Source organism: Ranitomeya variabilis, chromosome 2 (assembly GCF_051348905.1).
Source record: "Ranitomeya variabilis isolate aRanVar5 chromosome 2, aRanVar5.hap1, whole genome shotgun sequence".
Lineage (NCBI taxonomy): Eukaryota > Metazoa > Chordata > Amphibia > Anura > Dendrobatidae > Ranitomeya > Ranitomeya variabilis.
In genome coordinates, this window is record NC_135233.1 from 770,736,121 (window position 1) to 770,749,539 (window position 13,419).

The 13,419-nt window shown below is 45.0% G+C and overlaps 1 protein-coding gene across 2 annotated transcripts in view; it reads left to right on the forward strand.

The window, feature by feature from the left end:
* Window positions 1-4,238: 4,238 nt before the first annotated feature.
* Window positions 4,239-13,419, forward strand: part of RNGTT (RNA guanylyltransferase and 5'-phosphatase) — a 587,560-nt gene continuing 578,379 nt past the window's right edge. The window contains exon 1 of one of the 2 annotated variants that reach the window (XM_077289743.1): window positions 4,239-4,591. In XM_077289743.1, coding sequence (XP_077145858.1) covers window positions 4,528-4,591 — 64 coding nt within the window. In that variant the 5' untranslated portion in view covers window positions 4,239-4,527. Of the gene's footprint in view, window positions 4,592-6,020; window positions 6,132-13,419 lie in introns of those variants that run through there. The other variant, XM_077289744.1, reaches the window with a different exon arrangement.

Consider the following 13,419-nt stretch of genomic DNA (forward strand, 5'->3'; position numbering starts at 1 on the left):
GTGCCAAACTCGCCAATGAAATAACGGGGGACACAAAGTGCCATTTACTTCTGTTGCGATTCCACACTTCAAATGTAAAGGTGCTATTCACACTGGGCGCCGGACTGTGGTGCAGGCAGTGGCAACCGCTCTTTTGTGGCACTTGTTCACTCAAAGTTTTTTTTCAGGCAGATTTTGGAGCGACTGCTCTGGAAACCACTTGGAAAAGTGCTCAGAAAACATTAGCAAGAATCTTACTTATTCTATGTAAAAACGACTTGCTTTTCATATGTTCAGTCATATTCTGTTAACCCCTTATCGACCCCGCCATACATGTACAGCACAAGTCGGTAGCGGGTGTATGAAGCGACCAATATTCGGCAGACAATGGCTGTGACACACGACCATGACCTGACTGTAAGGCGACATTCACACTAGCAGTATGTGGTCAGTATTTTACCTCAGCATTTATAAGCCAAAACCAGGAGTGGGTGATAAATGCAGAAGTGGTGCATATGTTTCTATTATACCTTTCCTCTGATCCACTCCTGGTTTTGGCTTACAAATACTGAGGTAAAATACTGACCAAATACTGAACGTGGCATTCAGCTACATTCAAACGATCTTTGATGTTGCAGAATTTCTGCACTTTTTTTGTAAATTAGGTTACTTGCGTTTTTTTCGTTGCATTTTTAGTGCGTTTTTTAACATACGTTTTTATTGCTTTTTTCATGCTGCATTTTTTGTGTCTTGTTGGTTTGTTTGAAAAAACATTATTTATATAGTTACATGCATTTCTGATGCGTTTCCACTGTGGAAATGTAACGTGGCACAGTAACCGTGGGCGAGGTACTAGTCTCTTGCACCCTGGCACGTTTATATGAAGGTGGGGGTCCTGGGTGAGTGTGTGGACTCCCTTGCAGACCCCCTGATACCAATGACTTTTGTAATCCAGTCCAAGATGCTGAGGACTTCAATGATAAACCAGTCAAAAATAAACGATGTGGGGATTATGTGCAGTAGAGCGGGTACACAACTTTATCAACGTTTTCTTCACTATCCAAAGCATCTTCCCACAGTCTCTGTTCCCTTTCTCGTTACTCGCTTGTTCGCTCCCTCCACTGTTTCACATACTTACACCACAACCCAGCTCAGTACTGGTCAAGTAGCAACAGTCCTTTTCTCAACCTACAGTGCCGTGTCTTCTTTCCCCTCAAGGGGCTATGTTGTCAATATGGACGGTACTTAGTGTCTGTGCTACTGACGCTCTGCAACTCCCGGCTAGGGCACTCTCTTCATCTCATGTACTCTGTCCTGTATTGGCCCGTTACCTCTCTGAGTGATACATTCGAGTCCATACATCTACTTTTTACCTGTGGATTTTCTGCACCTAATGCAAGTCTATTGGAAAAATCTGCAAACAAAAAACTGACCAGCACATCCCAACTAGTGTGAATTGGAGAATAGAAATAGAATAGAAATTGACATATTGCATAGATTAGTTTACATTGAGTAAAAAAAGAACAGTGAGTCTGAGATTTCTATGAATCCAATCCATTCAGGTAAATAGCCACTGGAGGCAACGCATGCGCAGATGTCTCCGAGATCTCAGGAGTCTGTCATTTTCCTGAAGCTCACCCCAGGGAAAACTACTGGAAAGGGGACTCCACTCATCGGCACCGACATCTTCTGAGAACACATGCACCCCAGTATCGTCCCCCAGCTTTCTGCCTATGGAAAGTGTACAAGGAAAGCTGCCAATCAGTGGTGTGGGCTGGGTTATATACAGCTCAGCATTCAGAGAACTGGTAAATGTGGAGCATACAAAATAGTGATTTTTATCAAAACTGCAGGAAGCAGCCCTGTAAGTAATAAATCATCAGAATCAGGGTCTCTGCCCCTATATCAGGCTCAGAGTACATAAAAAAGCTGACGACAGATTCCCTTTTAATGCTTAAAATTTCCAAAAATGCCAAGTGGTTAAAGGAAGTGAGTAGACCATTCTTCAAATAGAGTAGTGATTGTCAACAAGCACACAAAGGGAATTAACCAAACAGCATGTGGTTTTATTATGTTTTATTTGCACTCACCTAGTGATGCTGTGAAACAATTTAATATCCTTAGATAGCAGTTCTTCAGCTACTGCTCCGTTTCTTGGATAGACAGACGTCAATATGTACCAAAGTCCATACAATGGCTGCTGGTGTAGGAGCATGTGACCAGACCTGTCCATCAGCCTGCTCCATTCAACACATTCCCATCTGTAGTATTTCTTATTTTGAGGAGGTTGATGGACATGTCTGGTCACATGCTCCTCCACCACATGCCAGCTGGAGAACAGGACTAGTGATGAGCGAGTGTGCTCTCTGAGCATGCTTGGGGGGGGGGGCGGCAGGGGTCCTCCGAGTATTTCGGTGTGCTCGGAGATTTAGTTTATGTAGATGCAGCTGCATGATTTGCGACTGCTAGACAGCTTGATTACTTGTGGGATTGCCTGTTTATTAAGCAACCCCCACATGTATTCAAGATGTCTAGCAGCTGCAAATCATACATCTGTATCAAGGCTGCACTAACAAGCGGACGGTGCCTCACAAAGGAGATTGGGGCTCATCCCACTGAACGCCCACTCTCCTTTCCCAAGGACAGAATACCATTCAAACAACACAGGGTGAGGGTAAAACAGGGTGACAATTATTTATTGAACCAGTAACAAACAATAACATAGACCAATCCCAGCAAATACCCAAGATGGTGCAAATTACAGAGTCTCACCCTTCCGCTGACTCGCCAGGATAAGAATAATGCGACTTCGCTGCTTGCAGGGCCGACTACCCTCCACTAGTGGCACCCTGCTTTTGGAGGTCACTCACAGAGAAGAGGTGTTCTTCCATCTAGAGCCATGGTCCCTTAAGCTGGCATACTGTAGATTCTCTCCAGGAACAGGCAGATCCCCCTTTTAGAGTTCACAACTGTCCTTTAGGTCATCATCCACAGGTCAGGGGGAAGGTGGAATGATATTAACTCTCATTGTTTGAGTATTTAATCAATCTGCATAGTTTGTTCTTTACTGTTTGCAAGTCAACAAGCTACATAGACTTATACAAAGGGTAATCAATATATTAGCAAACATCAATTGTTCAATCACCCTACAGCCCTGGCTTCCAAGGATGGCAGCACAGTAAACTGCAGCAGCTGATATAATAGGTAAACAGCAGCCATTCAACATTTCACAAACATCAATTCAAGAGTCAATGTTCAGACATGTATGAACAACAGTCCATGTCTTTCGGCCTACTGAAAATATTTGTCTGGCATAATTAAGATTAAATGCGGTGTTATCACAACCTGTAATAACAATAGATTAGTAAGCGACTCAAAATCATGTCCCCAACATATCTAGTAGCATAAAGTGGATTACCTCTTACAATTTAAAGGGAATCTGTCAGTAGGAGCAACACTCCGAGGCTACATTGGCACACTGTCATACAAAGGTGAATAGCGGTACCTACTGACAGCTGTTACATGCTATTCCACGGGCAGCGTATAGCAGACACTTGGTGCATGATTTCAGCCACCACTCTCCTGGAGACAAATTACCTTTAAGGACTGGGACATTTTTCGTTTTTGCCCTCTCTTTTTTTTACATCCCTTCTTCCAAGCAGGTTAACTTTATTTTTCCATCTACAAGCTGTGTCTGGGCTTGAATTTGCAGGCTGAGGTGTACTTTTGAATGACATCTGACAGGCGCTATCGGGTCCAATACCAGAGAGGTACATGGCTGACAGAACCAGCCAGGCTGCCGTCACACATTCAGGATTTGGTCAGTATTTTACATCAGTATTTGTAAGCCAAAACCAGGAGTGGGTGATAAATGCAGAAGTGGTGCATATGTTTCTATTATAGTTTTCCTCTGATTGTTCCACTCCTGGTTTTGGCTTACATATACTGATGTAAAATACTGACCAAATACTGCTAGTGTGACGCCGGCCTCACACTGTCTCATTACGGTGCCCAATGCCAGAGCTAGCAGAGCCCGCCTCTACTGACACCCAATCCTGCAGCAGGGCAAAGTGACTCTGTGCTGACAGGGTCTTGTCCAGAGCGGGCAGAGAGATAGAGGCAGCCACACTCTGGTATACAGTCAGACCAGTGAGCTATGACGTCACTCCCCGTTGTGTACCTACCCAGAGGAATTACAGACGGAGACACAGCCCCGCCCCCAACTAGTAGCCTCCTGTCCTGCAGTTCCGCAGTTCCTCGCCAGATGTCACCCTCCTACAACCCCGTGTAGGACTTCCACCGGAAGTTTCCCCATCCCGGAAGCGCTCTCCCTGTGCATGTTGGTGCCGCTGTGCATTGTGGGCTGAGTGCACTACTTTGAATGGGGTTTGAGAGACGCGGGATCCCGGTGGGAGCCCTGTTCCGTTACGTAAGGCGGTGACGTCACTGTGTGAGCTCTCCGCTGTGAGTGGTCCTGGGAGGGGTCACGTGACGGCTGAGCCTCCAGGAACAATAATATCAGTGTAACCTACTCCTGCCTCCATCAGCATGGCTCATAACAAGATACCACCCAGGTGGCTGAACTGCCCTCGCAGGGGACAGCCGGTGGCAGGTAAATGGCTGCAGCAGGGCGCGAGTGGGGCGACACTACACACTGGATGGCATCATGTCGGCATCTGCCTGCCATCTACGAGCAGGGAAAATCCTCTCCGTCCACGAAGCCTGCCCCAGTCACGTGTCGTCTGCTTCCCAGACTGTCATCCCGTGCTGGCGTAGCTGCTGTGCACACTGTGTGCGGGCAGGCTGCCTGGGCATGCTTCATGGCACGGACAGCTGTGTACGCGTGTCTGGTCAGTCATCAGTTGTGTACATGTCCCACATACGGCTCGTGAGTTACATCTGTGGGTACGGTAGTCAGGCAGCTCAGCTCTGTGTACTGAAGAGGCTCCGATCTGCTCCTCACAGTTACCAAGATCACTGTTTGCTGTCATGGATCAGAAGTGTTTACATCCACAAATAGCCCACCCTGTCCCACTCCTGTTAACAGCTGAGAGTTTGGTCCAGTGGTGTCAAGGTTAGCTAAGGCTCTGGAAAGGAATACATCTACCCCCCTTCCCCCGTGGCTACCATGAAGCTGTGTATGGAAGATATAATCTATCACAGCACATAGATTACATCAGCCTCTGAATGCTGGTATCAAACAAGTCTAGCATAGATTCCTCCAGCCTTTGGATGCTGACAGCAAACAAGTGTAACATAGATTCCTTCAGCCTATGGATGCTGGCATCAAACAAGTGAAGAATAGGTTCCTTCAGCCTCTGAATGCTGGCAGCAAACAAGTGAAGAATAGGTTCCTTCAGTCTATGGATGCTGGCAGCAAACAAGTGTAACATAGATTGCTCCAGCCTTTGAATGCTTGCAGTAAATAAGTGTAGAATAGATTCATGTAGCCTTTGGATGATGGCAGTAAAGAAGTGAAGTGTAGATTCCTTCAGCCTCTGGATGTTGGCAGTAAAGAAGTGAAGTATTGATTCCTTCAACCTCTGGATGCTGGCAGCAAACAAGTGAAGAATAGGTACCTCCAGCCTCTGGATGCTGGCAGCAAACAAGTGAAGAATAGGTTCCTCCAGCCTCTGGATGCTGGCAGCAAACGTGAAGAATAGGTTCCTTCAGCCTCTGGATGCTGGCTGCAAACAAGTGAAGAATAGATTCCTTCAGCCTCTGGATGCTGGCTGCAAACAAGTGAAGAATAGATTCCTTCAGCCTCTGGATGCTGGCTGCAAACAAGTGAAGAATAGGTTCCTTCAGCCTCTGGATGCTGGCTGCAAACAAGTGAAGAATAGATTCCTTCAGCCTCTGGATGCTGGCTGCAAACAAGTGAAGAATAGATTCCTTCAGCCTACGGATGCTGGCAGCAAACTAGTGAAGAATAGATTCCTTCATCCTACGGATGCTGGCTGCAAACAAGTGAAGAATAGATTCCTTCAGCCTACGGATGCTGGCAGCAAACTAGTGAAGAATAGATTCCTTCAGCCTCTGGATGCTGGCTGCAAACAAGTGAAGAATAGATTCCTTCAGCCTATGGATGCTGGCTGCAAACAAGTGAATAGGTTCCTTCAGCCTATGGATGCTGGCTGCAAACAAGTGATATGGTGAGGGGGTGAAACACAAGGTTTGTAAGTAGGTAGATACATAGAAAAACAAAATCTGTGCTACAAGTAAAAAGAGAGTTTATGTAATCATCAGTAGTGCCTGCAGCAGACTGTTATGTTGATAGGGGCTAGGAAAAGTATAATAAAAAAACGTCACCACTTCTGTATTTTTCACCCACTCCTGGTTTTGGTTTGCAAATACTGATGTAACATATTGCTCAAATACTTTCTAAAGGAAACCTGTCACCCCCAAAATCGATGGTGAGGTAAGCTCACCGTCATCAGGGGCTTATCTACAGCATTCTGTAATGCTGTAGATAAGCCCCCGATGTTATCTGAAAGAGGAGAAAAAGACGTTAGATTATACTCGCCCAGGGGCGGTCCCGCTGCGGTCCGGGTCCGATGGGTGTCTCAGGTCTGCTCCGGAGCCTCCCATCTTCATTCCATGAAATCCTCTTCTGGTCTTCACGCTGCGGCACAGGCGTACTTTGCCCTGTTGAGGGCAGAGCAAAGTACTGCAGTGCGCAGGCCCCGGGCCTCTCTGACCTGTCCCAGCGCCTGCGCACTGCCGTGCTTTGCTCTACCCTCAACAGGGCAGACAAAGTACGCCTGCGCGGCGTTGAGACCAGAAGAGGACGGCATGGAATGAAGATGGGAGGCTCCGGACCGGACCTGAGACACCCATCGGACCCGGACAGCAGCGGGACCGCCCCTAGGTGAGTATAATCTAACCTCTTTTTCTCCTCTTTCAGGTAACATCGGGGGCTTATCTACAGCATTACAGAATGCTGTAGATAAGCCCCTGATGACGGTGGCCTTAGCTCACCATCGATTTTGGGGGTGACAGGTTCCCTTTAACCTTCTTGCTCTATAACATTCTGGGTGCAATTAGCATACCATTTTCAATATACAATTAATAGTGTTTAAAGGAATAGCACTCCAAGAATAGGCACAAAAAGGACTTTTTTAATGCTTTTTATTACACCGCAAGGTGAACAATAGCAACATTTCAGGCAATGTTCCCTTCTTCAGGCTGTGAGTGAGATATGCATGGAATGTCCTTCTTGGAAGACAAAAGGACACATCCACTTGTACCAGTATGTGAAGGGATGGACTCCCTGGGCTGTCTAGGGATCCAGAGAGAGAGTGTGAAAATTACAATTAGGAGAGGGGTCCCAATGGTACAAAAAGCAGTAGATGTATAGGAATGCAGTTTATGTATAGAACTAGATGGAGGCCTGGTGCTATTGTATCGGGAGTGCGGTAATGGGCAGGCTTTGCAGCTTTGAGAATCTCTCCCCCCCCCCCCCATGTGCTCACCCACCTATCCACTCTCTCTTTCCCCATGTGCTGACTTCTCCTGTCTGTGCTTTCTTCTTTGACCTGTCTACCCATGTGCTATCCCACCGCTGTCTCTCTCCTTCCTGTGCTGTGTTCTGCCCTCATGTGCTGTCCCGTTTGAGCTGTCTCCCACCTGCGCTCTGTCTCTCTCACCCCTGGTGGTACCGCGCAAGAGGCTGTGTACGGCGTATACAGTGTGTGTGGTGCGCACGGCGTATTCAGTGTGTGTGTGGTGCGACGGTGTTCCACTGGTGCAATTGTCACTTCAACTTAAGCCGGTATACATATCACCACCTAGCCTTTTTCCCTGATGATTCTCTTAATAAATGTTGAGAAACAAAGGAAGAGCTGTTAATTGACTTGTGAATACACTTGCCCATGTGATGACTGCTCAAACTGCAGAGCAGAGCCAAATCCTGAAAATATCTTTGGTAAAAAAAATATGTAAATTTTATTATAAATACCATTACATGATATATCACAATTTAACAAAATAAAAAAATAACCAAAAAAGAGACCCTAGTAACAAACAAATGACACCCGGGCATGAAAAACAATTATGTGTATCACCATGGTGCTAGTAATGTATCACTATTAGTCATGCAGACCATAGGTGCTTCCAGCATAAAATATAAGTGTAGTTAACCAAAGTGTTACTCCTGAAGCTGAATGTCCTAAGTATAAAGAGAAACCCCTCAGGCTTTTCCATAAGCCAGTGCTATCACTGAGGAGAGAAAAAGTAACGATGCATCTAATAGCAGCAAAGCTTACCCATGGTGAGTGTAACACAATGCACAGGGACCGGATCCACCCCTGACGCGCGTTTCGCATAGGCTTTATCAAAAGGGAGTGTTTTTTTACCTAATTTATGTGTATGGAACTCCGCTTTGTTTGTTTAAATGTGTATTGGGAGTATACACCTACTATCTGGATACTCTATGGGTAAATATATGAAGTCACTGGGACGTTATTTGATATATGGGACCCATATTCTTTCTGTGAGTTTGAGTATACCTGAAAATATCTTGTAGCCTGGTAAACCCCTTTAACGTACCCCAGAGTCTTAATAACTGGAAACCCGTTGTTTTAATCAGCATATAAGAAAAAGGAAAAATTACTCCGCCATTTGAACCGATATTATTGGTGGGATCTGATCATGTAACTGGTTACCTTAGTAACCACTAGTGCACAGTTGTGCCTGATACTTGTGTTAACGCAGGACCTGTTGATTTTACTGCACATGCGGCAACTGAATTGATACTATTGATCGGATTTGATCATGTGACCAGTTACCCTAGTAACCACTAATGTGCAGTTGTGTCCGATACTTGTGTCAACGCAGGACCTGTTGACTACTGCACATGTGCCAACTGAATTGATGTTATTGGCCAGATCCGACCATGTGACCGGCCACCTTAGATAAACAAAAGGTTCTTGTTTTTCATTACTATACATCCCGTTGAGCATCTAAGCATCCATACAGAAAAGCAAAATGTACGTTTGTTTTTTTTCGGGTCCTCTCCGGTGCTGCTAACCCTCCAACCTATACACTGTGTGTAGAATTATTAGGCAAGTTGTATTTTGATCACATGATACTTTTTATACATGTTGTCCTACTCCAAGCTGTTCAGGCTTGAGAGCCAACTATGAATTAAGTAAATCAGGTGATGTGCATCTCTGTAATGAGGAGGGGTGTTGCTAATGACATCAAACCCTATATAAGGTGTGCTTAATTATTAGGCAACTTCTTTTCCTTTGGCAAAATGGGTCAGAAGAGAGATTTGACGGGCTCTTTAAAGTCCAAAATTGTGAGATGTCTTGCAGAGGGATGCAGCAGTCTTGAAATTGCTAAACTTTTGAAGCGTGATCACTGAACAATCAAGTGTTTCATGGCAAATAGCCAACAGGGTCGCAAGAAGCGTGTTGGGCAAAAAAGGCGCAAAATAACTGCCCATGAATTGAGGAAAATCAAGCGTGAAGCTGCCAAGATGCCACTTGTTCACCTGATCCGAACCCCATAGAGAACCTGTCTGTCTCTCTCTCTCTCTCTCTCTCTCTCTCTCTCTCTCTCTCTCTCTCTCTCTCTCTCTCTCTCTCTCTCTCTCTCTCTCTCTCTCTCTCTCTCTCTCTCTCTCTCTCTCTCTCTCTCTCTCATTAAAAAAAACAAAAAACCCACTCGCCTCCAAAAATATTAAGCTTTGATATTTGAGTCTTATGGGTTGATTGAGAACACAGTTGTTGGTCAATAATAAAAATAATCCTCTAAAATAAAACTTGCCTAATAATTCTGCACACACTGTATACTGGTAAGCGTTATTTATCTGCATCTATTTATACTATTTTTGGACTATTTGGTCACAATTACTGCTACTATTGATCTTATTAGATAAACGCTCCCTGTTTACTGTTGGCGAGTGCACAGCATCAGTGATTCTTCAGCATTATCCTTGTGCACTTTATCCTGAGTTTTATTGTCTATATTATTTACTTTTGTATACCTATTAATAAAGTAACATATATACTCGTGTGTAAGTTGGCTTGTACATGAGTCATTGCCGGTGGGGGAGCAGAAGCCATCATACCCACCCTCCTGGTGTCATCACTGCATATCAGTCCCTGCATCTCTGTTGCCGGCATCTCTCTTCCTGTCTTCCGCGGTCACGTGGTACCGCTCGTTAAAATAATGAATATGCACGCGTCTCCACTCCCATAGGCTTGGAGCGCATATTCATTACTTTGAGCGATATCATTGACTTATCAGCACAGGAAGGAAGACAGGAAGAGAGATGTCGGCTTCCGCGATGCAGGGGCTGATATGCAGCACCAGGAGGGTGAGTAGGTCTAGGGGAGGATGAGCCATGCGATATTCACCTGTCCCCGTTCCACCACTGCGCTGTGTCTTCCACATCCTCTGGCTGTGAAGTTCAAGTCAGAGGGCGCGATGATGTGGTTAGTGGGCGCCCTCTGCCTGAACAGTCACTGCAGAGAGCCGACGACGCTGGGGAGCAGCGGACAGCGACGAGAGGTGAGTATGATATATATATATATATATATATATATATATATATAATATTTTTATTTTTTAATCGCAGCAGCGGCATTATATGGGGCATATTTTAATATAGAGCATCTTATGGGGCCATCACCAACCTTTATGCAGCATTATTTGGGGCATATTTTTGTATGGCACAGCTTATAGGGCCATCATTAACCTTTGTGCAGCATTATATGGGGCATATTTTAATATGGAGCATCTTATGGGGCCATCATTAACCTTTGTGCAGCATTATATGGGGCATATTTTTGTATGGAGCATCTTATGGGGCATCGTTATCCTTTGTGCATCATTATCTGGGGCATATTTTAATATGGAGCATCTTGTGGGGGGCCATCATTAACCTTTGTGCAGCATTATATGGGGCATACTTTTCTATTGAGCATCTTATGGGGCCATTAACCTTTATGGAGCTTTATATGGGGCATATATTTGTATGGAGCATCTTATGGGGCCATTAACCTTTATGGAGCTTTATATGTGGCATATATTTGTATGGAGCATCTTATGGGGCCATTAACCTTTATGGAGCTTTATATGTGGCATATATTTGTATGGAGCATCTTATGGGGCCATTAACCTTTATGGAGCTTTATATGGGGCATATTTTTGTGTGGAGCATCTTATGGGGCCTATCATGAACTTTATTAAGCATTATATGGGGCATATTTTGTATGGAGCATCTTATGGGGCTTCTGATTTAATATGGATATTCAAAAACATTTAACCTATTGATGTCTCCATTAATTTTACTTTTATTAGTATCTATTTTTATTTTTGAAATTTATCAGTAGCTGCTGCACTTCCCACCCTAGGCTCATACTCACTCAAGTTTTCACAGTTTTTGTGGCAAACTTATGTACCTCGGCTTATACTCGGGTCTGCTTATTCTCGAGTATATATGGTATCTTTTTACCTACATACTCCTTCTTCTCCGTATTGCATTCTTATCATGAAGTTTTTATGTTCTGGATTGGGCTCTGTTTGCCCACTTTAGTGCTTCCCGTCAAATCAACCGTCATGTTGCCCGGTCTGTATGTATATATATATATATATATATATATATATATATATATATATATATATATATACGCACACACACACACACACACACACACACACACACACACACACACACACACACACACACACACACACACACACACACACACACACACACACATATATATATATATATACACATATATATATATACACACACACACACACACACACACACACACACACACACACACACACACACACACACACACACACACATATATATATATATATATATATATATATATATATATATATATATATATATACACACACACACACACACACACACACACACACACACACACACACACACACACACACACACACACACACACACACACATATACATACATACATACACACATATACATGCATACACACACACACACACACTCTGAAGGTTTATTGGCAGGACCAAATAAACATTAGTTTTGCCAAAGCACGTGTACAGTAGGGACTGTGGGGATAAAGGGTGGGGACAATGGATGGGGTGCAGGGTGGGGGCTAAGGAAGTCCATGGCATATCATGGTTGTCTTTCTCGCAGTCTATGGCACGCGCTCACATACTGCGCTGCTATCTCCACTGCGCTCTCTTCTTCCCCCAGCAGGATATATGTTTTCTCTTCCTCCTTCATGGAGCTGAAATCCGGGAAGAGATCGGAGAGTCTCCTGAAGTGAGTGCCCCTCACTGCTGAGTATTTGGTGCAGTGTAGCAGGAAGTGGGTCTCATCCTCCAGCCCCTCCAGGTCACAGTGTAGGCACAGTCTCCTCCCTGGGCTTGTAGCTCTGTCTGTGCCGGCCGACCTCGATGGCCAGACTGTGGGCACTGAGTCTATACCGGCTCAGGATCTGGCAGTCTCTGAGATCCGAGAGTTTCTCCAGATATGGAGCCAGTCTGTAGACTCTGGTACACGGTCAGTTTCTGTGAGCTGATCTCGTTCCTCCAGACACTGACGTACTTTTCCTGCCCCTCCTCTACCATCTCCCTGATTGTGGCTTTTGTCAGGTTGTTTTGGTTGACGGTTCGGTCAGGTTGGGTTTGGGTGAGTTGTTTTGGGGGTCCTGGTTTGTGGGGACCACCTATATGTAGCATGGCTTTATGGTGATGGGACCTTGAGTTGCTACTCTGTAGGTGAGCCTGGAAGGATAGCACCCTTTTCAGGACTGCTAGTTGCAGTGAGAATCTGCCCAGCTCAGCCCGACAGGCACTGTTGGTGGTGCTCCGATCACGGACCTGGAGAAGGTGTTTACAGAATTCCAGGTGGAATACTTCTGGTGGACTGGAATTCCACTATATCTATATAAAATGTGTGTGTGTGTGTGTGTGTGTATATATGTATATATATATATATATTTATTTAGACATCAAACTGTCCACTTAGGAAGCAACACTGTTTGGCAATCAATTTCACATGCTGTTGTGCAAATGGAATGGACAGCCGATGGAGGTTATTGGCAATTATCAAGACACATTCAATAAAGGAGTGGTTCTGCAGGTGCGGACCACAGACCACATCTCAGTACCAATGCTTTCTGGCTGATCTTTTGGTCACTTTTGAATGTGGGTTGTGCTTTCACACTTGTGGTAGCATGAGACGGACTCTACAACCCACACAAGTGGCTCAGGTAGTGCAGCTCATCCAGGATGGCACATCAATGCGAGCTGTTGCAAGAAGGTTTACTGTGTCTGTCAGCGTAGTGTCCAGAGGCTGGAGGCGCTACCACGAGACAGGTCAGTACACCAGGAGATGTGGAAGGGGCCATAAGAGGGCAACAACCCAGCAGCAGGACCGCTACCTCAGCCTTTGTGCAAGGAGGAGCATTGCC